The sequence below is a fragment of the Cebus imitator genome, unplaced genomic scaffold, assembly GCF_001604975.1.
Source record: "Cebus imitator isolate Cc_AM_T3 unplaced genomic scaffold, Cebus_imitator-1.0 Scaffold101, whole genome shotgun sequence".
Lineage (NCBI taxonomy): Eukaryota > Metazoa > Chordata > Mammalia > Primates > Cebidae > Cebus > Cebus imitator.
This window is the reverse complement of record NW_016107416.1, coordinates 2,953,830-2,977,150: the sequence shown is the minus strand read 5'-3', so window position 1 is coordinate 2,977,150 and position 23,321 is coordinate 2,953,830. Positions and strand designations below refer to the sequence as shown.

The window sequence follows — 23,321 nt, the reverse complement described above, 5'->3', positions numbered from 1 at the left end:
TTTGAGATGAAGTCTCACTCTGTCACCCAGGATAGAGTGCAATGGCATGATCTCGGCTCACTGCAACCTCTACCTCCTGGGTTCAAGCAATCTCCTTCCTCAGCCTCCCAGGTAGCTAGGATTACAGGTGCATCACCATATCTAGCTAATTTTTGTATTTTTAGTAGAGACAGGGTTTCGCCATGTTGGCCAGGCTGGTCTCGAACTCCTGACCTCAGGTGATCCACCCACCTCGGCCTCCCAAAATGCTGGGATTACAGTTGTGAGCCACTACGCCCAGCCAACATTTCTGTAAGTATAACTTGGTACATTTTATGATCTGTAGAATCGTCAAATGACTGTATTTCTTTGGTTAATGGAATCAGATGACTAGCCTAAGTCAGAGTTCCTGTACAATGTTCAATCTATTTTTATACCTCACTAATATTTCATTACCTTTCTTTTAAGCTAGAAGAGTTTTTCAGTATTTCCTCAAGGCAGTTTTTCCCTTGTTAAAAACGTTTCTATGCTAAGTAAAGTAATAAATATGCTATGCAGAATACAAATACTGCCATCAAATTTGAAGAAAAGGAATAACAGAAATAAATGCCAAACAAAACAATTTTTATAATAGGTGAAATCTATATTATAAAGTTAAACGATATTTCGGACCTAAATAATTTGGCAAAAATAAAAATATATTTATTAGACAGCCATCATGATAGATCCTAAAACAACTATTTTGAGAGGAGTATTTGAGATATAAAACATTTCCTGACAAGTAGCAAAACACATGAGGTATCTATGTGCTGATGGAGAGGACCTTAACGAGAGAGAGAGAGAGAGAGAGAGAGAGAGTGAGGGAGAGAGAGAGAGAGCACGCGCACATGAGGGTGAGCACATGTGCACAAGAGTGACAGATCGCAAACACACCATAAACTCAAGACAAGGAAAACAAAGCAATAATGCAGCCACTTCGTAACAGCAATTTCACCTGAAATATTTTTTAAAGTTACAAACATAGCAGAACTATCATTTGACACATATAACAGTTAAGGGAATTAGAATGATACTCTGGTGGCTGATACCAATGATACTTTTGTTATGTACTTTTTTATTTCATAAAATGAAAAGTCATCAAGAGCTAAGTGAAGCAGGTATTAAGTACAAGAAAGAAAAGTTGGAAAAGTCCCCCCTCTTTCCCTACCGGAAAGAAACCTCCAAAACAGAAGAAATATTTCATTTAGGTAATGAAGGTTAATGCATGGCTACAGCTCAAACACTTTCCCACTGGGCTATGATGAAGGAATGCAAATAACACTGGAGGTAGGAGCAGTTCCCTTATGACCAGGCTTTGGAGATCACTACAACTGGCACCACCCATTAGGCCAATTATTGTGACTTAATACTTTTTCTACAACACTCCTACCTACTCTGCTTTGCCTTCTTTGTTCAATACCTCCTTGCATACCAACATAATATTCATTACAAATATCACAGCTGGCCAGCCAAGTATCTCTAATTCAAAGAAGACATCACCTCTGCTATGAAATCTCTCATTAACAGATGATCTGCTACAAGAGAAGAGTGGCAGATACACTCTAAAATATTATGTGTGATATACCCCTCATGTATTAGCCTCCTACCAGACTACCAGGTACAAGAGTAAAGGCGTGTGAAAAAAAGAAAAAAAGGAGGTAGCCTGTGGAGGAAAAAAAGGAGGAGACACAATGGTTTATAAAAGGATTTCTCTGCTTTAAAGGCATTTTAAAATAAATAAGACTCACGTGATTTAAATAAAAAGCAATGCCTGGCCAGAACAGTGGCTCACACCTATAATCCCAGCACTTTGGGAAGCCAACGTGGGCGGATCACCTGAAGTCAGGAGTTCGAGACCAGCTTGGCCAATATGGCAAAATCCCATCTGTACTAAAAATATAAATATTAGCTAGGCATCATGGCAGGCACCCGTAATCCTAGCTACTCAGAAGGCTGAGGCAGGGAAAATCACTTGAACCCAGGAGGCAGGGGTTGCAGTGAGCCAAGATCACATCAAAAAAAAAAAAAAAAAAAAAAAAAAAAAAAAAAAAAAAAAAAAAAAAAAAGGCAGTGTCTACAGGTCTACAGATTCCACAGAAATCAACAAAAAAGAAATATCAATGTGGGAAGAAATTGATAGGGAAGATTTCACAGAGAAAAACCAGCTCAGGTTTTTCTTTCTGAAACCTTCCCTAACAATTTCTTAAACTTGTTAAGTTTTAAAAGAACAGGATTCCAGCCTGGGCAACACAGCAAGACCACATGTTGTTATTTAAAAAAGAAAAATAAAAAAGCCAAGAGTGGCTGTAGTCCTGCTACTCCAGAGGCTGAGGCAGGAGGATCACTTGAGCCCAAGGATACAGTGAGCTGCAACCCACTTATTTTAAGCAAAAGGAATTTCTGCACAGTTCCACGTCTAACTCTCCATGACTGAGGATTTAGAATCAACGATCCAAATAGTAATACAGGAGTCCATATATCTGGGCTCTTCCAATCGGCTACCTACCATGAGCGGGTGAAAGTTGTGTGGCCACGATTAGTACTAGTTAATGATTCAGAATTCAGTCATCTTGTCATCACTTTCTACACTGAAGATATGGCAAATAATGGGTGTTAGATGGGAATAATATATATTTGAAAAAAAAATCATAAAACTCACCTACAAAAAAAAGATCAAAGAAGAAATACATGCTAAGTTTGGCATATAATTGCAGTAACCTTCTATTTTAGGCAGGCTTCTTGAATATAGTTGAATTTCTTTTATCATGAATCCTTCAAAATACCAAAACGTTATTGAAACGAATCATAACAGGAAACAGCTCTAATTCGTAACTGATATTTTGTTAAACATTATCATGAGCTTTTGATGTTTTGCATGTAATTATATTCGCCTTTAAAAGCTATTAAAGTTTATACTGAAATATATTCTTCATACAGCTATTTGGGAAAAAAAAGAGTAATTTTTTTCCACAAAATATGATACTGCAACTTAAAAAAAAAACCTGTGTCACTGAATATGTTCTGCTTCTCAATTTCTTTATACTGATTAAGTTAAAAGATAATGACATATTGTCCATAAGGTATATCAGAAAGTACACCATTTATAGAATAAAAAGGCTATTACACAGGGGGAGGGTTAAATAAAGCACATTAATTGGACCTCCAATTTATAACAAAGTCTCTATATTAATAAAAATCCAGCTAATTATAGGTCATAATATTTTTATGATAGGGTAGCTTACATTTCCATTTCACAAAATATATTAACATTACAAAATAATCATTCATTCAACAAATATTTACTAAGCACCTAATGTGTGTCAGATACTGTTCTAGGCACAAAGGATAGAGCAGTGAACAAAACAGACAAAAATATCTGCCCGCAAGGAACATGAAGACACACCACAAAGTTGCATGACAAAAAAANAAAAAAAAAGGAGGAATTATTTATTGGGTTTTAAAAGGCCAAGTGTTAACTATCTCTTTAACTCCCCATATGTAATATTCTACATAAGAACAAAGAATGGAAATCCAGCCCTGGAATCTCTTACCTTAAATCTAAGCAACCACTTAATGCATAAATGGAGCAAATAAAAGAGGTAAGGAAAAAAAGCATTGAAAGGTTAGTTGAAACTTCAGGATGTGAAGAGAAAGGAAAAAAAGAAAAAACAAGTTAAGCATTCAGCATTAACAAAATAATGTCTCAGTAGATCATAGAAAGAGTGGTTAAAGCAGAATGTGTCATGAACAGAAGTCTCTTTGATGAATTTAAGACACTGCTTTATTAAAAATTTTAATTTTATTAAAGATTTCTTCATATTAATGACCCTTAAGCACTGAAAGTCAAAAAATGAAGAGGCTAGAATCCTAAAAAAATAAATTTTACTTAGAGAATTATAAGAACGGGAGATGTAAACCTACGAATTATATTTTTTAAAAATGGGGGGATTACCTTTTTCTTAATGTAATTGGGCAAACACAAATGTCATAGTTTATATTCTAAGTGTCTTTTTGGCATTAGATTCTGGCAATATTCTAAAATATTCCATTAGCAGTTGTTAGCCTTGAATAAATTTTCCCAATTTAGAATAAAGTTCAGTTATTAATTAACCATCCAATTACATAACTTATTTTAACATGTTCTTATTAGTAGAGCAATCTAAATGCATGTAGGTATTGGCTATACAATTAAATATTGGGCAGGCACAATGGCGCAAATCTGTAATCCCAACATTTTGGGAGATCAAGGTAGGAACATCATTTGAGGATAGGAGCTCATGACCATCCTAGGCAACACAGACAGGCCCAACAAAAATTTCAGCTCAGCATGGTGGCATGTGCCTGTAGTCCCAGGGAAGCTGACAAGGAAGATCACTTGAGCCCAGGAGTTCAAGGTTGGAATGAGCTATGATTGTGCCACTGCACTCCAGTTTGAGTGACAGAGTGAGACTCTGTCTCAAAAAAGTTAAATTAAATATCAAATTCCAGATAATAATGCTTGCATCACTCTGAAGGGAAAGATTTTAAAAATAAATTTACAGTGTATATTTTCTTTATACCTAGATCTACATTAAATTTAGATTTAATTTCCATCCATAACGGTATATTTTTTTATTTAAGTATGCTTATATTAGAAAAAAATCAACTCCATGATCTGTACAGTATCATTATAAGCATGTAGGTTTATTTAGTCACATTTGATAGGTCACTGTCTTTCAAACTACTGATCAGATATAATGTTCTTGCCCAAAATGTTGGGATACAATTACTTTAGAAAAATTCAAAGTACATGTTTATTAATATATGTTGTTTTTGGAAACTAATGCCAAAAGTCTGCCGATAAATACTTGAAATAAGGTAAACACTTTAATAATAACATGCTGAATGATTTTTTTAATCAGACATATTAAATTAAAATTGGAAAGATTACACTAGACTTATTCAGTCAATCCATAGGAGGTATTATCATAACTAAGCAAATACAATTCATTCAAAGACGATTGTTTAAAACTTGAGAATACAGCACTAAGAAAAAGCAAAAAGAGTAAAACAGTTATAGTAGCAAAGAATCTTCACAACCACAACTGGCCAAAGACTTGTCCTCTAGGAAAGAAGGATAAAAAGCTTAATTTTCTCAAGAGTTAGTTTCATTACAGGTTACTACTTTTAAAAGCTTGAAAAAAATTATACCTACCTTTACTCCATGTCCAATATCATCTAGAATTGTATAGTCAATAGGTTTTCTAATATAACGAACTGGTCGTTCAAGGTTGGCTGGAGCAATAATCTTATGCGTCCTTGAAGTGTTTTTATTGGTAGTCAAAATACCAATTTCTCTTCTTGCAACTTTCTCTTTATGAATATCAACTGTCTGCAAAATATAATGTAAAAAAAAAAACCACAAAAAATATATAGTTCTAGTATCCACAAAAATCAAAATATATATGCCAAGAAATTTAATACTGCTACTCATCTTCTAAGCTATGCTTGCTAAATTTTATTCTTCTGGACTACTGATTTTCTCCATTTTTAGGTTAAAGCAAGGGCTGGTAAACCATGGCCCACAGGCCAAATCTGGCCTGCCACCTAGTTTTTATAGCCCACAAGCTGAGTGGTGTATTTTTTAATGTTTGGGAGGAAAAAAAAGAAAAAAATACCTTGATGTGAAAATTATACAAAATTCAAATTTGCTTTTCCATAAGTAAAGTTTTATTGGAATACAGCCATACTGCCCACTTGCTTGTGTAGGCTACTTTTACGCTATAATGGCAGAGATGAGCCATAACAGAGATAGTATGGCCCACAAAAATGGACATATTTATTAGCTGGCTCCTTTACAGAAAAAGTTTGCCAACCCCTGGGTTAAAGCATGCTAACTTTTCCCTCTCCATTAAGATTTAGCCTAATATAATGATTAAGAAAGCCCTCAATTACCTATTAGTATAGTTTCTATTCATATTTAAACATCTTTTTATTTAAAAAGAAAGAGGGCTGAAATATAATGTTAAAAATAAAGCCAGGCACAGTGGCTCAGGCTTGTAATCTGAGCACTTTGGGAGGCCAAGACAGGCAGACTACTTGAGTCCAGGAGTTCATGATCAGCCTGGGCAACATGGCAAAACTCTGTCTCTACAAAAAGTAGCTGGGTATGATGGCACATGCTTATGATCCCAGCTATTTGAAAGGCTGAAGTGAGAGGATCACTTGAGTTCAGGAGTTTGAGGCCACAGTGAGCCATGATTATACCACTGCACTCCGGCCTGGGTGACAGAGCAAAGACCCTGTAACAAAAAGCAAAAAAGCCATTTTTTGACCCAAAAAGACCAAGTTGCTTGGGCTAAGCTGCTTATCATGACAAAATGCCTGTAAAATACTTCATTAACTTATTTATATTAAATGCTCATATAGGACATAATTTAGTACAGAATAAGAATGTATTCTTACAGTCTTCTATTTGCTAACAGAGGATGAATTTCTCCACATACACTGGTAATTAGTACACCAAAGCAAAATTTTGTAAACAGCAAACTGTAATTTAGTGGTATGTGAGCAGCAATTATTTCAAACCAAATATAAAAGAAATATCAGCCATGTACACATAGTAAGGTAAAAAGTACTGTTTCTTGAAAAGTCTGTTTATTACGTAAATATATACATGAATTATGTACTGAATACAATGTCAAAAAAATTTTTTCATGTGGGTTGCAGACAAAGGAGTTTGAAAAATCACTTCACTAAAATGGTTCACATGTCTTACCACCAATTCCTGGCTCAAGCAGCGATCAACAGACACATATTTTAATAACTCCTCCCAGTCCTACTTCAATTTCCCCTTTCTAAAAGAACTTGGTAGTAACAATGAAATGAAAACATAATCATCACGACATTATGAAATACTACTTTAAGAAATCTGAACACTGATCATTTGCCTTTCTAAACTGCCTGAAGTATGAGGTAAACCTGAAACAATTTCAAAGCCTCTTAACTCTATACAACCAGAAGATCTTAAAAATGGGATCTATGTTTCAGAGCTAATGAATGTATAAATGGAACATCAAATGAAAAACTAACCATGGTGGTAATCTTATAATTTTAAGTATTTATTTTTAAGAAAAACATAATCTCTGAACTTTTTCTGTGCATGTTAGGCTAATTATGAGAACAGCTTTCCTCTTCAACTGCTTAGGAAAACTATAACAGAAAAGAGAAGTTTGCATATTAGTGACAATATTAGAATTCACTTAATTTTTAACTTTAGAGAAACAGAAATTAATCACACTTTGAATAAAGTTTATTTTTATGAGACAGTGTCTCACTCTGTCACCCAGGCTGGAGTGGAGTGGCACAATCACAGCTCACTGCATCCTTGACCTCTCAGGCTCAAATGATTGTCCCACCTGAGCTTCCTGCGGAGCTGAAACTACAGGCGTGTTCCAACATGCTAGCCTGATTTTTGTATTGTCTGTAGAGCTGGGGTTTCTCTGTGTTGCCCAGGCTGGTCTTGAACTCCAAAACTCAAGTGATCCACCCGCCTTGGCCTCCCAAAGTGCTGGGATTACAGAAGTGAGTCAATGTGCCTGGCCTTGAATAGAGTTTAGTGAGTCATCCCGAATCATTAAATGTATGGGTTAGGGCTGGGTGCCATGGCTCATGCCTGTAATCTTAGCACTTTGAGAGGCCGAGGCAGGTAGATCACAAGGTCAGGAGTTCAAGACCAGCCTGGCCAAGATGGTGAAACCCCATCCCTACTAAAATTACAAACATTAGCTGGGTGTGGGGGCAGGTGCCTGTAATCCCAGATACTCAGAAAGCTGAGGCAGAGAATTGCTTGGGCCCAAGAGTTGGAGGTTGCAGAGAGCTGAGATCATGCCAGTGCACGCCAGCCGGGGTGACAGAACTAGACTCTGTCCCAACGGGACAAAGTATGGACTAAAAAAAAAGTCCAAAAAAAAAAGTATGGACTAGAAATATTATGTCATACTATTAAGTATGCTTCAAAAAATAAAATATGACTTTTTAAAATACAATGTCTTCGTCAGATCAATAAAAAGTTCATCAGAAAATAGAATCCTCAAGACATTGTTTTTATTCTCCTCAGTTTTTAGAAATGTACTTAACTTATTCAGAAATGAAACAAGCATGCAAACCTGACCAACCACAACAAGATTATAAGCTTATAGCTTTTATTTCAAATCTTCACACTAGAAATATACATTTTTTTGAGACAGGGTCTCACTCTGTCATCTAGGCTGTAGTGCAGTGGCACGATCATAGCATAATGCAGTCTTGAACTCCTAGACTCAAGCAATCCTCTCACCTAAGCCTCCTGTGTAGCTAGGACTACAGGCGTGCACCACTACGTGTAGCTAATTTTATTTTTTGTAGAGATGAGGTGTCATTGTGTTGCCCAGGCTGGTCTTGAACTCCTAACCTCAGGCAATGCTCCTGCCTCAGTCTCCCAAAGTGCTGGGATTACAGGCATGAGCCACCGTGCATGGCACAAACTAGAAATATTAATAAATCTCTGGAGAATGAACAGGGAGAAGTAATCTTCCACTTATTATTTGCACTAACACAGTAATACTTTATAACAAGCACGTATTTCTGAATTGTTGGAAAAACTGAGACTTAAAAAAGCATTAAAACATAAATCAGAAATCTGGCCAGGTGCAGTGGCTCACGCCTATAATCCCAGCACTTTGGGTGGTCGAGGCAGATGGATCACAAGGACAGGAGGAGTTCAAGATCATCTTAGCTAACACAGTGAAACCCAGTCTCGACTAAAAATACAAAAAAATTAGCCAGGCGTGGTGGCACGTGCCTATAATCCCTGCTACCAGGAGACTGAGGCAGGAGAATTGCTTGAACCCAGGAGGCGAAGGTTGCAGTGAGCAAGATCACGCCACTGCACTCCAGCCTGGGCGACAGAGTAAGACTCCGTCTCAAAAACAAAACACAAAAATAAATAAATATATATATAAGAAATCTGTTCATTTGATCTTAAAGAGATAAGACTTGGAATAGGGATTGAGAACATTTATATATTACCCATATGTTCTCTTCATATACACACAAACACACACTTAGCCCAAACCCACAGACCATAACAGTAAAATAAAAGGAAGACCAATGCAGCAAATGAAAAGGTAACTACAAGCCTAAAATAAGGGCTCATTATTATAATAGAGCAAAAAATGTGGCACTAAGCCTCCAGGGAGAGACGGCAAAGTAGAAACATAATGAGTTACAAGGAAATATATCCATTCATCGGGAAAGTGCAATGTTTCCCAGGATTAAACTCTTAAAAAAATATATATATGTTGTTGCTTCTTACATCAAATCTCAGTAAAAATGGAAGGCATATTTTTTAAACAAAATTTTTTACCAGCATAAGTGTACAGAAAGTCAAAATAATTTAGTTTGGGTATATGATGTTTCTAACTGTCTACTTCAAAAGAATGCCTACATCTTAGAAACACTAGGGCAGGGTAGCTCAACACTGGCTCTACTGACATTTTGGGCTTGATAATTCTTTGTTGTGGACAGGGGTAAGGGGTGCTGTCCTGAGGACTATAGAATATAGAAAAGCATCCAGGTAGGTAACTGCAGCACTTCCCCACCATGAGATGTAACAAAAATGTCTAACATTGGGCCGGGCGCGGTGGCTCAAGCCTGTAATCCCAGCACTTTGGGAGGCCGAGGCGGGTGGATCACGAGGTCAAGAGATCGAGACCATCCTGGTCAACATGGTGAAACCCCGTCTCTACTAAAACTACAAAAAATTAGCTGGGCATGGTGGCGCGTGCCAGCTACTCAGGAGGCTGAGGCAGGAGAATTGCCTGAACCCAGGAGGCGGAGGTTGCGGTGAGCCGAGATCGCGCCATTGCACTCCAGCCTGGGTGACAAGAGCGAAACTCCGTCTCAAAAGAAAAAGAAAAAAAAAGAAAAAAAAATGTCTAACATTGCCAAATGTCCTCTTGGGGGCAAAACTTCCTTGGTGGAGAACCAATGATCTACAGAGGATGGACTAATTAATCAGCTGGTCCCTTATCTCATTCACTCTCAAATCCCAATTGTTTCCTAATTTTTTCACAAGAGTTGATTCAAGATCAATGCCTCTAATTTGCCTAAGTATACATATTTGAAGTAAATAACTTTTCAAAAAACATCTATAATAATAAAGGTAATCTATCAAGAGTATAATTTGTTTTCTTGCCATCATACTACCACACAGGGTTGAACTGCAGGAGTTCCTGTGGGCAGGTGCAAGTATGCCTTTAGAAAAAGGCTATGGTTCTATTTGGAGTTTGAATAATTTGACAGAGAGCACTAAATCTATTTCACAAATAAGCAGAACATTCTGAAGTTGGGCCAGAAGATTCTGAGGTTTTCAGCAATCACCTGCTTCAATTTTTATTATAGCACCCACTTGTAGAAAACAGGCATATTCAAATTAGACAAAATAATGAACACTCCCTCCTCACACCTATTACACAGCTTTAACATTCATAAATTCATAGCCAACTGTCAGTTGTTAGATAAATTTAGAAAAGCTCCTGTAACATATTCTTAAATAAAATATGGCCACTAAGTTTTTTCCAAAATCAAATTCACAGCTACCAGTAATTATGGCCTTTGCGCTCATGATATTCTTTGACATTCCAATGTTAAATTTCATTAAGTTAAATTCTGGAAGTACAAGTTCAACATTGATATTTAAGAAGAATTTTAAACGTAAGTATTTCAAATTTATCCTGGGTTTTTGAAGTTATTAGTTACATGCCAAAAAATACCTACTTATTTAGAAGAGGCCTCAATAATAGCACTCACCTGCAGCAAGTAAAAAATGGGTTCTGCTGGCAAGCAAAGATGACTAAAACTAATGCAAATACACAATTAATATAATTCTTGTTCGCTACAGATCCCATTAACCAAAAACACACCAAGATATATCACTGCAATTATGTAGGACTTAAACATCTATTCTCCCACGGTTCCTTTTTAATTAGTTTCCCCATCCTTCTCACTGATATTGCCAAGCTGATCTTGCATGCTGCAGGCTTCCCCCATGACACTTCAGCCACATAGTGCCAAACCCAGGTTCCGTAAGGATACTTCTTATGGCCTTGAGATAATCATACTGACTCTCATCTCCTTTGCAAGCCTGAGCCCCACTCCCACATTTCCCTCATGAACCCAGGCACATGCTCAGGCCACAGCAGATGACAGGAAGGTACTGTATAAAATATTTTGCTTTAGGATTATCCATGCATTGTTGTTTCCCATTACCACAGAGAATTGAGAGCTGACTGTACTGGATAGCACTATCTCAGTTAGCTGACCATCAGTGTGGGAAAACATCTGCAATCAAACAGTTACAGTGGATTAACCCAATTAAATTGGGTGTTTTAAAATGTCTCGTTTTTTTAATTAGTAAGCTAATGTTTCAAATAAACATATTTAAATTACAAATATGCTTCAAATTATGTATTATTCATAAAACAAATTAGTTACTAACAAACTAATTTTCAGGGTTTTTAAATAAAGTTATATAAAAACTACATAGGAAATTAATTCAGAAGTATAAAAAAATCTATTTTATATGCATAATTACATGTTGATAACCTTCAGTGTACCTTCTTCATTAAAACTGGAAATTTTTTTTTTTTTAAATGGAGTCTGGCTCTGCCACCCAGGCTGGAGTGCGGTGGTTGATCTCAGCTCACTGCAACCTCTGCTTCCAGGTTCAAGTGATTCTCCTACCTCAGCCTCCTGAGTAGCTGGGATTACAGGTGCCCACCACCATGCCCAGCTAATTTTTATATTTTTAGTAGAGACAGCGTTTCACCATGTTGGCCAGGCCGGTCTCGAGCTCCTGACCTCAGGTGATCCACCCATTTCTCTCTCCCAGTACTGGGATTACTGGCGTGAGTCACCAAGCCTGGCCAAAATTGGAAATTCTTAAGCAAGGCTATAAAGTTTTTTGTTAATTTGGTTATTGAGACAGTGTCTCACTCTGTTGCCCATGTTAGAGTGCAATGGCATGATCATGGTTCACTGTAGCTTCGACCACCCAGGCTCAAGTGATACTCCCACCTCAGCCTCCCAAGTAGCTGACTGAGACTACAAGCATGCGCCACCCACACATGGCTAATATTTGCATTTTTTTGTAGAGATGGAGTTTTGCCATGTTGGCCAGACTGGTCTTGAACTCCTGACCTAAAGTGATCCACCTGCCTTGGCCTCTCAAAGTGCTGGGATTACAGGCATGAGCCACCACATCCAGCCTAAAGTTTTTAGGCAGTAAAAGCTACCCTACTTGTGGAGGTCTTCAAGGTTTAGACCTACCACTGCCTTCCAGCACCTAGCTCTTGAGAATTACTTCAAATCTAATCTTATTTTATGGTAATTCTTTTCTAGCTCCTTTACTTGTTACCTGCTAACTTATTTAACGCCTGGCCCAGTAAGTCCTACTCAGGCCTTGGGAAGGTGGGACAAGCACTACTTTTTTAAGCTCTCTATGTTGCCTTTTGACCGCTCTTATTCTTTTATTCGAAGCCATGACAAACTTGAACATGGACAAGTGCTGATTAATTTTACTAGCTAAGAGAAAATATGGGCCTAGCTTAGAAAAATTTTAGTTTACAAACTGAAAAGAAGTTTAGTTTGAAAAGTGTTTTGCAAACTTTTTATTAAAAAACACTTAACCACAAAAGGACACAAAATAATGGGCACAGTAAGCAACATTCATCCTTATAATAGTTACACTATACTGACTTCAAGGTATGTGTGCCTATACAACTGTTCAGTAAAATTACATGTTTGCTCTGATAAGTATATATTTTGGGAAAATATTTAATGTTAATCTAACTCCACTATCAGTTTGAAGACCAAAATTTTCATTTGTTTTAATAATATGCTTCCAAAGAATGGACAAAATAACAGCATCAAAGCTACAGATGGAATTTCTTTAAAATTTGCCATCCCTAAAATACGTAACATAATCTATGTTAAGAACCAACTCTAACGCTGCCTTATAGATATGATGAATGTAGTAAAAATTAGTATACTATTTAACGCTATATTGTCCTTTTAGTACAAAAAATTGTCTGATACTATATATTCCTAATCAACTATATCTTGTTGTTGAAAACATCTGACACTAGAAGGGGTGGGTTATTACTTTGCTTTGTTGAAGTATTTCTCCCTGATACAGAGTAGAGTCAATGAAATTCCTATCCTCAGATTACAATTCAGAGTAATTTGGGAAACAGTTCAGTTATATTTAAGTAATAGAGGCTTCAGACCAGTGGACACAGATTGAGGTAAAAAGCAGAACCAACAGAACAGAATAGAAGCAAATAAAATCAAGCTTATTTGTGAGAATCGCAAAAATAAGGAATTCAAGATGGAAGACAGCTAAGAAATTATCTAAACAGTCTTAACTTACAGATGAAAACCTTAAGTTCAAAGAAGTCAAATGTCACACAAGTCAGCAGAAGAGCCAGGGTAAAAGCTAGATGCCCTGATCCTTTTGGGGCCAATCCTACTCAGCATTCATTTCCATTAAAATGGAGGAAAGGGCTAGGAGGCTGAAAGGTGATAAAGTTCTTACCCAGGCAATGGGAAAAAAAAATACTAATGGGAAAAGAAACTGAATACCCTAGGTAACTAATATCTGCTCACCCTGAACTCTATTCTTACAACTCTTGAGACTTACTGCCATTCCAATAAATGTATGATCTTGTCTTTGACCTGACAGAAGAACCCTCCATTACTTCAACTCAATGTTCTCTACAAACTCTCAGAATCTAGTATTTTTGCCCAAATTGCACAAAAATCTGGTCTCAAGAACCCCCGGCTCCATCTAGAAACATACGCTATTTTTAATAAGATAAGTATCATCATAAAATTTAACAGTCGAACATTTGGAAAAAAGGGTTTTAGTGCAGAGGCTGGCAAACCAAGGTTCCATGCCAGAATGTGAACCCCTGCCTGTTTTTATATGGCCCAGACACTTACCAGAAAATCATTGTAAAAAATACACACACACAAAAGAAAACGTAATTAAACTGTCTCTCGCCAGACATGGTGGCTCACACCTGCTATCTCAGCACTTTGGGAGGCCAAAGCAGGCGGATCACAAGATCAAGGGATCGAGACCATTCTGGCCAACATGGTGAAACACCCTCTCTACTAAAAATACAAAAATTATCTGGGCGTGGTGGGGTGTGCCTGTAATCCCAGCTACTCAGGAGGCTGAGGCAGGAGAATCACTTGAACCCAGGAGGCGGAGGTTGCAGTGAGCCAAGATTGTGCCACTGCACGCCAGCCTGGTGACAGAGCAAGACTCCGTCTCAAAAAAAACCTCTCAAATCTGTCCACATCTCTATGCTTACTTGCAATGCCATCTCTCTTTGCTGGGCATCATGGCTCATTCCTATAATCCCAGCACTTTGGAAGGCTGAGATGGGAGGATCACTTGAGACCAGGAGTTCAAGACTACCCTGGGGAACATCATGAGGCCCCCCCGATCCCCCTGCCAAAAAAAAAAAATACACACACACCACAAACACACAGAGAATAATATGAAAATGATTCCATACATGGCCCACAAAACCTAAAATAGTTACCATCTGGCCCTTTATTTCAAAAAAGTTTGCCAACCCCTGTTTTAGAGTATTTACCATTCGCTTTGTAAGCAGAAAAGGTTTTCTTCTACACTACAGAATAATCTTCCAGTCTGAAGAATATGAGACAGTTTTGATATTCAACTGACTTTTTAAATTAAGAATTCTACCCGTAGGCTGGGCGTGGTAGCTCATGCCTGTAATCCAAGCACTTTGGAGGCCAAGGTGGGCAGATCACCTGAGGTCTCCCTCAGCCTGACCAACATGGTGAAACCCCATCTTTAATTAAAAAAAAAAAAATTCTACCTGTAAACACAAGTGAAAAAAAATTTCTAGCCTTGAAGCTAATGCTAGAAGATACATAAATTTTTTAAATTACTCATTTCTTAAATACAGCCTCTATCAGCCTATTTCTCAGACTTGATTCCCTTATCCAACATACTAATTTATATTCTGTATAAACTTAGCAGCTGAGAACTGTAGATCTATGACCCCTCCAACTATTGCCCCCTAGAAGCTCAACTCTGAATAAAGAGGGTTCAACATATTCCTGACACCTTTACTGAGACCTCTGTTACTAATATCTATCTATTCTTCTGTTTTTAACTTAATCCATTAAAATAACTTTAAAGGGTAGCAGTAATTGACCATATTAATTAAATGTCAATTTATATGATACTCCTAAAGAAAATGTTCTCAATAACTGAATTAATATTCAAACTCTAGGTTGGTTGAGTATTCACCTTTCTCCTTGAGCTTGCTAACAATTTTCCATCAAAGTACTACAGAGTTCTAATCAGAAAATAAATTATTATCCTTCATTGCCATTTGCTTGTTGTCATCATTTACCCAGGTAATCCCTTCTACTCTCCCCTAATGCCTAATAAAACTTGTCCCTCCTTGCAGATCACTTGAGGTCAGGAGTTTGAGACCAGCCTGGTCAACATGGTGAAACCCTGCCTCTACTAAAAATACAAAAATTAGCCAGGTGCAGTGGTGGGCACCTGTAATCCCAGCTACTCGGGAAACTGAGGCAGGAGAATCACTTGAACTCGGGAGGCCGAGGCTGCAGTGAGCCAAGACTGTGCCACTGCACTCCAGCCTAGGTGACAGAGTGAGACTCTGTCTCAAAAACAAAAACAAAAAAAACAAAAAAAACTTATCCCTCCTTTTTAGGAACTCAAATATATTAGTTTCTCTATCTGTTCTTTTTTTAAAACTTTCTTTTTAATGTCCTTTGCTAACACTTCAAACGTGGAAAAATATCAGGATCCTCAAGAACAGACCTTGAAATTCTTTATCAGATTACCAATTTGTCAGCCTCCCTCCTTCTATAGAAAACCAAATTTATGCCGGGAGTAGTGGCTCACACCTGTAATCCCAACACCTCAGGAGACCAAGGTGGGAGGCTGCTTGAACCCAGGAGTTCGAGACCAGCCCCAGCAAGATGACAAGACAATGTCTCTAGAAAAAAAATAAATAAATAAAACATATCACCCAAGCATGGCACATGTCTGTAGTCCCAGCTACTTGGGAGGCTGAGGCAAGAGGATCCCTTGAGCCCAGGAGTTCAAGGTTGCAGTGAGCAGTGATTGTACAGCTGCACTCCAGCCTGGGAAACAAAGCAAAACTCTGTCTCTTCAAAAAAAAAAAAAAGAAAAAAAATCATCTATTTTATCATTTAAAATGCCATTGATTATTTCCTTCCAGAGGCCTTTCCAAACTAAATGTTACCTTACACTCATTAAAACTCACCAATTCTTTTTTTTTTAACTTAAGATACACAATATTACAAGCAATAAATTACATGTCTACAGAAGTTTGTATGAAATATGAAGAAACCCTTATAATGACAAATTCAGTTTTAAGATTAAATAGTATTAAGAAATCCCTCTAAATTGGTCTGATAAATTTTCAAAAATACCGTATCTGATTTTATTATCTGGACTATATTTGGCATAGTTACACAAATATGCTAAACTTTAGATTCTCAAAAAATGATTAGTCCATTCGAAAAGGGCCCTGAACTCCCAAGATACAAAAAAAAATACAACAGACACATTTAAAAATTATTTTTATACCAAAAGAGTTCTAATCATTTGGGTCTAAAAAGACTGTTGAATAACACTAAATCATTCAAATGACAAGACTGCTAAAATAGAAAATTCCAAAGATCTATTCAAAAGAAGGCAGACAGACCAAAACCTTTATAATTTTAATATTTTTTAAATTGCATTTTGCTTTTTTTTTTTTTTTTTTGAGACAGAGTCGCCAGGTGCCAGGCTGGAGTGCAGTGGGCACAATCTCTGTTCACTGCAACCTCCCCCTCCTGGATTCAAGCAATTCTCCTGCCCCAGCCTCCAGAGTAGCTGGGACTAGAGGCGCTCACCACCATGCCCAGCTAATTTTTGTATTTTAGTAGAGACAGGGCTTCACCATGTTAGTCAGGATGGTCTCCATCTCTTGACCTCATGATCTGCCTGCCTTGGCCTCCCAAAGTGCTGGGATTACAGGCGTGAGCTACCGCGCCCAGCCCACTGCAGTATTATTTCAAATGGCCCCAAAATATGGGAATGATTATAAAAGGTATGACATATACATGCAGCCACTGAGAATGTTTATGAAGAATTTATAACATCAAGAGAATATATTTTGCTTTAATGCTAGGTTAAAAAAGTAGAACCCAAAATTCTATACCTTTTTTTTTTTTTTTTTAAAAAAAGAGGTCTTACTCTTGTCACCCAGGCTGTAGTGCAGTGGCAGGATCTCAGCTCACAGCATCCTCCGCCACCCAGGTTTAAGCGATTCCCCTGACTCAGCCTCCTGAGTAGTTGGGACTACAGTCACTCACCACCACACCCAGCTAATTTTTTTGTATTTTAGTAGAGACGGGTTTTCACCATATTGGCCAGGATGGTCTTGATCTCCTGATCCACCCACCTCAGCCTCTCAAACTGCTGGGATTACAGGTGTGAGCCACTGCGCCCAGCCATTCTATACCTATTCTATATAATCATGGCTACTTTTTTTTTTTTTTTTTTTGAGACAGGGTGTCACTCTGTCTGCCAGGCTGGAGCACAGTGTCATACAGCTCGCTACAGCCTCAACCTCCCATGCTCAGATGATCCTTCCACCTTTGCCTCCCAAGTAACTGGGATAACAGGTGTGTAGCACCACACCTGGCTAATTTTTATATTTTTGGTAGAGAATGGGTTTTGCTATGTTGCCCAGGCTGGTCTCGAACCCCTGGGCTCAAACAATCCTCCTGCCTCAGCCTCCCAAGTGCTGGGATTACAGATGTGTGCCCAGCCCGCAGTTAACATATTAAAAAAACTACTTTCAGGAATAAGTATTACAAGAAGATATACCAAAATATTAACAGTGAAAAGCTTGAGAAGTGATAAAAACGGTTTATTTTTCCCCTTTTTTTCTTCTTTTACTGGGTTTTCATGAGCATCGCTTTTATAATGGAGACAGCTTAACATTTTTTAAAAAGTTTTACAAGCCCATGAAGTAATAAAAATAGTTTCATAAAGTTTGCTAGTCTTTCCATTATTGCAGGTATGGTACCATCCCACTAAACGTTTATAAAACCTACCACCAAAAGAAAAAAAAATTTTTTGAACAAGTTACCAATCTATCAAGTTCATCTTTTTAAATTGATAAAGAAGTATGAAATTTGTTAAAAATTGGGGGGGAAAGGACAAAGTTTCATTGCAGGGCTATGTTACCATGACAATTGAATTTTAATAAAATCCATTATGATTTACTTTCCTATCAAAATCACAGAGAAGATAACCACCCCACAAAAAGACAAAACAACCTAATATTTCTATTTTCCAAATCATACATGTGAATTAACTTACATAATAAAAGCTGCCAGCATTACAGACAGCCTGTGCTTATTATTAAGGGTTCTTCATAGGCAAATAGGAAAATATTGTGGTCTCACTTGTGAAATATGATTGATTGAAGATTCCATCCTTCGTAGCTGGGATGCCTGGATATCCAGCATCTGCAGGACATTGTTGGCCAAGGTGTTTATCAGATAGGCAACACTTGCTAAGGACTGGGTGGTGTAGGCTTTGGTTTCTTCTAGGGCTCTCTGCTTATCTGCTGACTAGGAAAAAAAACAAACCAGTGATCATCAATTCAAAGATAATCCATTTCTAACAAAGAAACCTATAGAAAAACTCAACAAAACAACTCTGTTAACTGAATCCACCAGAAAGTCAAGAATGTTCTAAAAACTACTAGTATCACGTAAACCTAAAACCAAACTACTGACTGAATTCACTAACATTTCACATTGAATAGACACATCTCTATACAGATGCAAATAAAACCCTGAAGCCATTATATAAAAAATGAGATCCAATGGACAATTTGAGCAATGGCAGCAAGCATACATTGCTGGGAAAGGTAGCACTGATTTGAATGTATAAATTTTGACACACTTTCTTCTACTTTTCCAAATTTTTCCTTTCCTTTCACTCTAACATGTGAAATGTGGCTTTAACAACATCTGATTAAAGTAATAACAATGTTTAACCCTGTAAGAGGGACCAGGAAAAAAAATTTTAAGGAAAAAACTATAAATAATATGATAAATAAAATGGTAATAATAATTATGATAAACTAAAAGTAATAAGAGGATCCTTCCTTCCCAAATATATAAGTGTTATAACCCTACAAGACGTAAACAGTCATGTTGCCCAGGCTGATCTCGAACTCCTAGGCTCAAGTGATCCATTGGCCTGCCTCAGCCTCTTGAAGTGCTGAGATTACGGCCATGAGCCACCATGCCCAGCTAAACATTAAGTAATTTTTTAAATAAATTAAGTCAACACACGCAGTCAGAATCATTCTTCTCTTCCATTAAAAGTTAAGATTACTATCCATTAATGATATCTAAGATTCTATGACAGTTTATATATGAACATAAAAAAACAAATGTGAATAAACACACAAAAAGCAAAAAAAAATACATAAACAAAGGAAAAAAATACAAATAAAGTCTTGTAAGCATTAAGATAACAGCCCCAGAAAATACACAGCCTGAGAGAGATAAATGTTTTTCCTGATCTTAGTCCAATAGATTAAGGCTTTACTCAATGAAATGGAAATAATTAATAAAGTTCAATTTTGAAAAAACTTATAGATGGCTTAGCACTTATTTTCATTAGTAAAAGAGGCAAAAAAAATCTGGTCCCATCCTCTACAAAATAAAAGTAACAGAAAATGTCAGGAGGGAATTCTAAGGATTAGTGCTACAATGAAAGACAGTATGTTTGTTACAAAAAGAAAACAAAATAATCAACAGTGACATGTTCCTTCAATAAAACCCACAAGTATCCCCCATATACACAAAACATTGTGCTCCTATCTTAGCAATTTTAACACATTGTATCTGCTCTCAAAGACTTACTATAGGAGAAGATTGACAGAAATTACTAAAGTGAGTTAAGGTAAATAAAAATAAAGTACAGACGAAGGGTAACATGATGAGCAGTATGAAGAAAAAGGCAGGTTGAGAGTATCAGGGATAGTATATGTTCAATCAGATTTTTAACCAATTTTTAAAAACTGAATCCTTAACGAAGTATACATAGCTAATTCAGAAAAATAAAATTATCAGATTATTTGTCTTGCATGTATCTCCTAAATCAGTATACCATTTCGAGTCTTAAGTAAGTATGTAAAAAATAAATCATATCCCCATTAATCTTCAAGTAAAATTTTCAGTAAATTTCTACTTCATTATTACTTTTACCAATAACCAAAACAGGTCCACACTGGGGTCACAAGTAGCTTTAACATAGGCGAAACATTATATACACAATCTCTCTCTATAAATGATCAGATATAGAATTTTTTTTTTTTTTTTTTTTTTTGAGACGGAGTTTCGCTCTTGTCACCCAGGCTGGAGTGCAATGGCGCGATCTCGGCTCACTGCAACCTCCGCCTCCTGGGTTCAGGCAATTCTCCTGCCTCAGCCTCCTGAGTAGCTGGGATTACAGGCACGTGCCACCATGCCCAGCTAATTTTTTGTAGTTTTAGTAGAGACGGGGTTTCACCATGTTGACCAGGATGGTCTTGATCTCTTGACCTCATGATCCACCCGCCTAGGCCTCCCAAAGTGCTGGGATTACAGGCGTGAGCCACCGTGCCCGGCTTTAGAATTTTTTTTAATTTGTAAAAAGCCTTTTCTGTCTTGGCTTCCAAATCATGATACTAACAACAGAATTATAACATTCATAAATCCAAATAATTTTTTCTTAGCCATTAACTTTACTGCCAATGTATTACCAAAGGGCATCTTGGAAAGGCATCTTGGAGATGTCATTTCCATCATCTTCCCCACCAGCCTTCAATTACTATGTTACGAAAACACATTTTCGAATTTACGGCTACCTCTAAAAATGCTCCAGTATAGCAATTCTGGAACCACTGCAACATATGACTGAAGCAATACCTGAAACACCTGACACTGAAATGCAACTCTCTGGCTTCACCAGAAAACAAGATTATACCAAAAAAAAAAACAAAAAAACAAAAACACCAACCCCTTTGGCCAGGCACAGTGGCTTATGCCTGTACTCCCAGCACTTTGGGAGGTTGATGGCGGGCAAATCATGAGGTCAAGAGATCAAGAGCATTCCGGCCAACAGGGTGAAACCTTATCTCTACTAAAAATACAAAAATTCACTGGGATGGTGGCATGTGTCTATAGCCCCAGCTACTTGGGAGGCTGACACAGGAAAATCACTTGAACCCGGGAGGCGAGGGTTGCAGTGAGCTGAGATCACACCACTGCACTCCAGCCTGGCGACACAGCCAGACTCTGTCTCGGGGGAAAAGAAAAATACCAGCACCTCAAGGGCTTCAATATTTCAGTCTGAAGTTTTACAAGTTCCACTACATTTGTAACTTTAAATTATGTGACTAAACAATAATCAAATAGGAAAAAGGTATAGACAAGAATATCCATGTTCATCAACTCATTTAATGGTGAAAGAGAAAAAGCACGAGGCTGACTAAACTATATATATATAACATTAATGCAGTAAATTAAAATGGTATTGCTATGCATTACTGCTATGTAAAGGTATCTACGACATAACTAAGTGAAAAAAAAAAGCTGGTTACAAAGCATCTTGAACATAATCATCACCTAATTCTGTAGGTGCCTGGGTGTAAATATAAGCACAAGAAAAATCTCTAAAAAGTAAGCTCCAAAATGTTAACCTAAGTTTTCTCTGAATATTGGAAATAAAGTTGATTTGGTTTTTTTTAAATGTTTTCAATATGGCTTATTTTTTTTTTAACTTAGGCATGTATTACTTGCATTATCAGAAAGAGTAAAGCATAACGCTGGCCAGGCACGGCAGTTCAGGTCTGTAATCCCACGACATTGGGAGGCTGAGGTGGGAGCATTGCTTAAAGTTAGGAGTTCAAGACCAGCCTGGGCAATATAATGAGACTTCAACTCTACAAAAAATTAAAAATTAGCTAGACACAATGGTGGACACCTGTAGTCCTAGCTGAGGTGGGGCGATGACTTGAGCCCAGGAGGTGAAAGATGCAGTGAGCCACGGTCACATCACTGCACTCTGGCCTGGGCAACAAAGCCAAGACTCCATCTCTTGGAAAGAAAAAATTAATTAATTTAAAAAATATATAGAATATATATGTGTATTAATATAAAATAATAGAAACTTAAAATTAAGTATTCTATCCTAGTCAACTGTAAGGAATAATTATAAAGCATAAGAGCTCCAAAAGATTTTAAAATCTTTCTGAAATGTATTTTACATTTGCATGCTTACTGAAAAGATTTGGGGCTCAAAGGTCTTTTCTTGTCATTTCTAAGTTCAAGATGAAGTTTGTAAGACCAAGGTTGCCATTTAGGAGCACTTTGGGAGGCAGAGGCAGGCAGATCATTTGAGGTCAGGAATTCCAGACCAGCTTGTCCAATATGGCAAAACCCTGTCTCTACTAAAAACACAAAAATTAGCTGGGTGTGGTGGTGGGTGCTTGCAATACCAGCTACTAAGGAGGCTGAGGCAGGAGAATCACTTGAACCTGAGGCGGGGGTTTCAGTGAGCCAAGATCGTGCCATTGCACTGCAGCCTGGGCGATAAGAGTGAAACTCCATCTCAAAAAAAAGGATGAATGGATAAAGAAAATATGGTACAGGCCAGGCAAGGTGGCTCACACATGTAACCCGGCATTTTGGGCGCCCAATCCAAGGTGGGCAGATCATCTGAGGTCAGGAGTTTGAGACCAGCCTGAACCACGTGGTGAAACCCCATCTCTACTAAAAATACAAAATTAGCTGTGTATGGTGGTGCATGTCTGTAATCCCAGCTACTTGGGAGGCTGAGGAAGGAGAATTGCTTGAACCCGGGAGGCAGAGGTTGCAATGAGCCAAGATCACACCATTGCACTCCAGCCTGGCTAACAAGAGCAAAACTCCGTCACAAAAAGAAAAGAAAGAAAAGAAAATATGGTACATATATCCAATACAGTACTATTCAGCCATTAAAAAAAAATGAGATTCAGTCTTTTGCAACAACATAGACGGATCCGGAAGTCATTATGTTAAGTGAAACAAGCCAGGCACAGGAAGTTTGCATATTCTCACTTTATTTGTGGGAGTTAAAAATTAAA

The 23,321-nt window shown here is 37.4% G+C and overlaps 1 protein-coding gene across 44 annotated transcripts in view; it reads right to left on the bottom strand.

Moving 5' to 3' along the window:
- Window positions 1-23,321, bottom strand: part of ABI2 (abl interactor 2) — a 121,956-nt gene that overhangs the window by 51,431 nt on the left and 47,204 nt on the right. For 14 of the 44 annotated variants that reach the window (XM_017536836.2, XM_017536845.2, XM_017536851.2 and 11 more), the window contains exons 2-4: window positions 18,601-18,768; window positions 5,213-5,389; window positions 3,570-3,587 (exon numbers count right to left, since the gene is read on the bottom strand). In XM_017536836.2, coding sequence (XP_017392325.1) covers window positions 3,570-3,587; window positions 5,213-5,389; window positions 18,601-18,768 — 363 coding nt within the window. Of the gene's footprint in view, window positions 1-3,569; window positions 3,588-5,212; window positions 5,392-10,071; window positions 10,146-18,600; window positions 18,769-23,321 lie in introns of those variants that run through there. The other 30 variants (XM_017536843.2, XM_017536850.2, XM_037741464.1 and 27 more) reach the window with 5 other exon arrangements.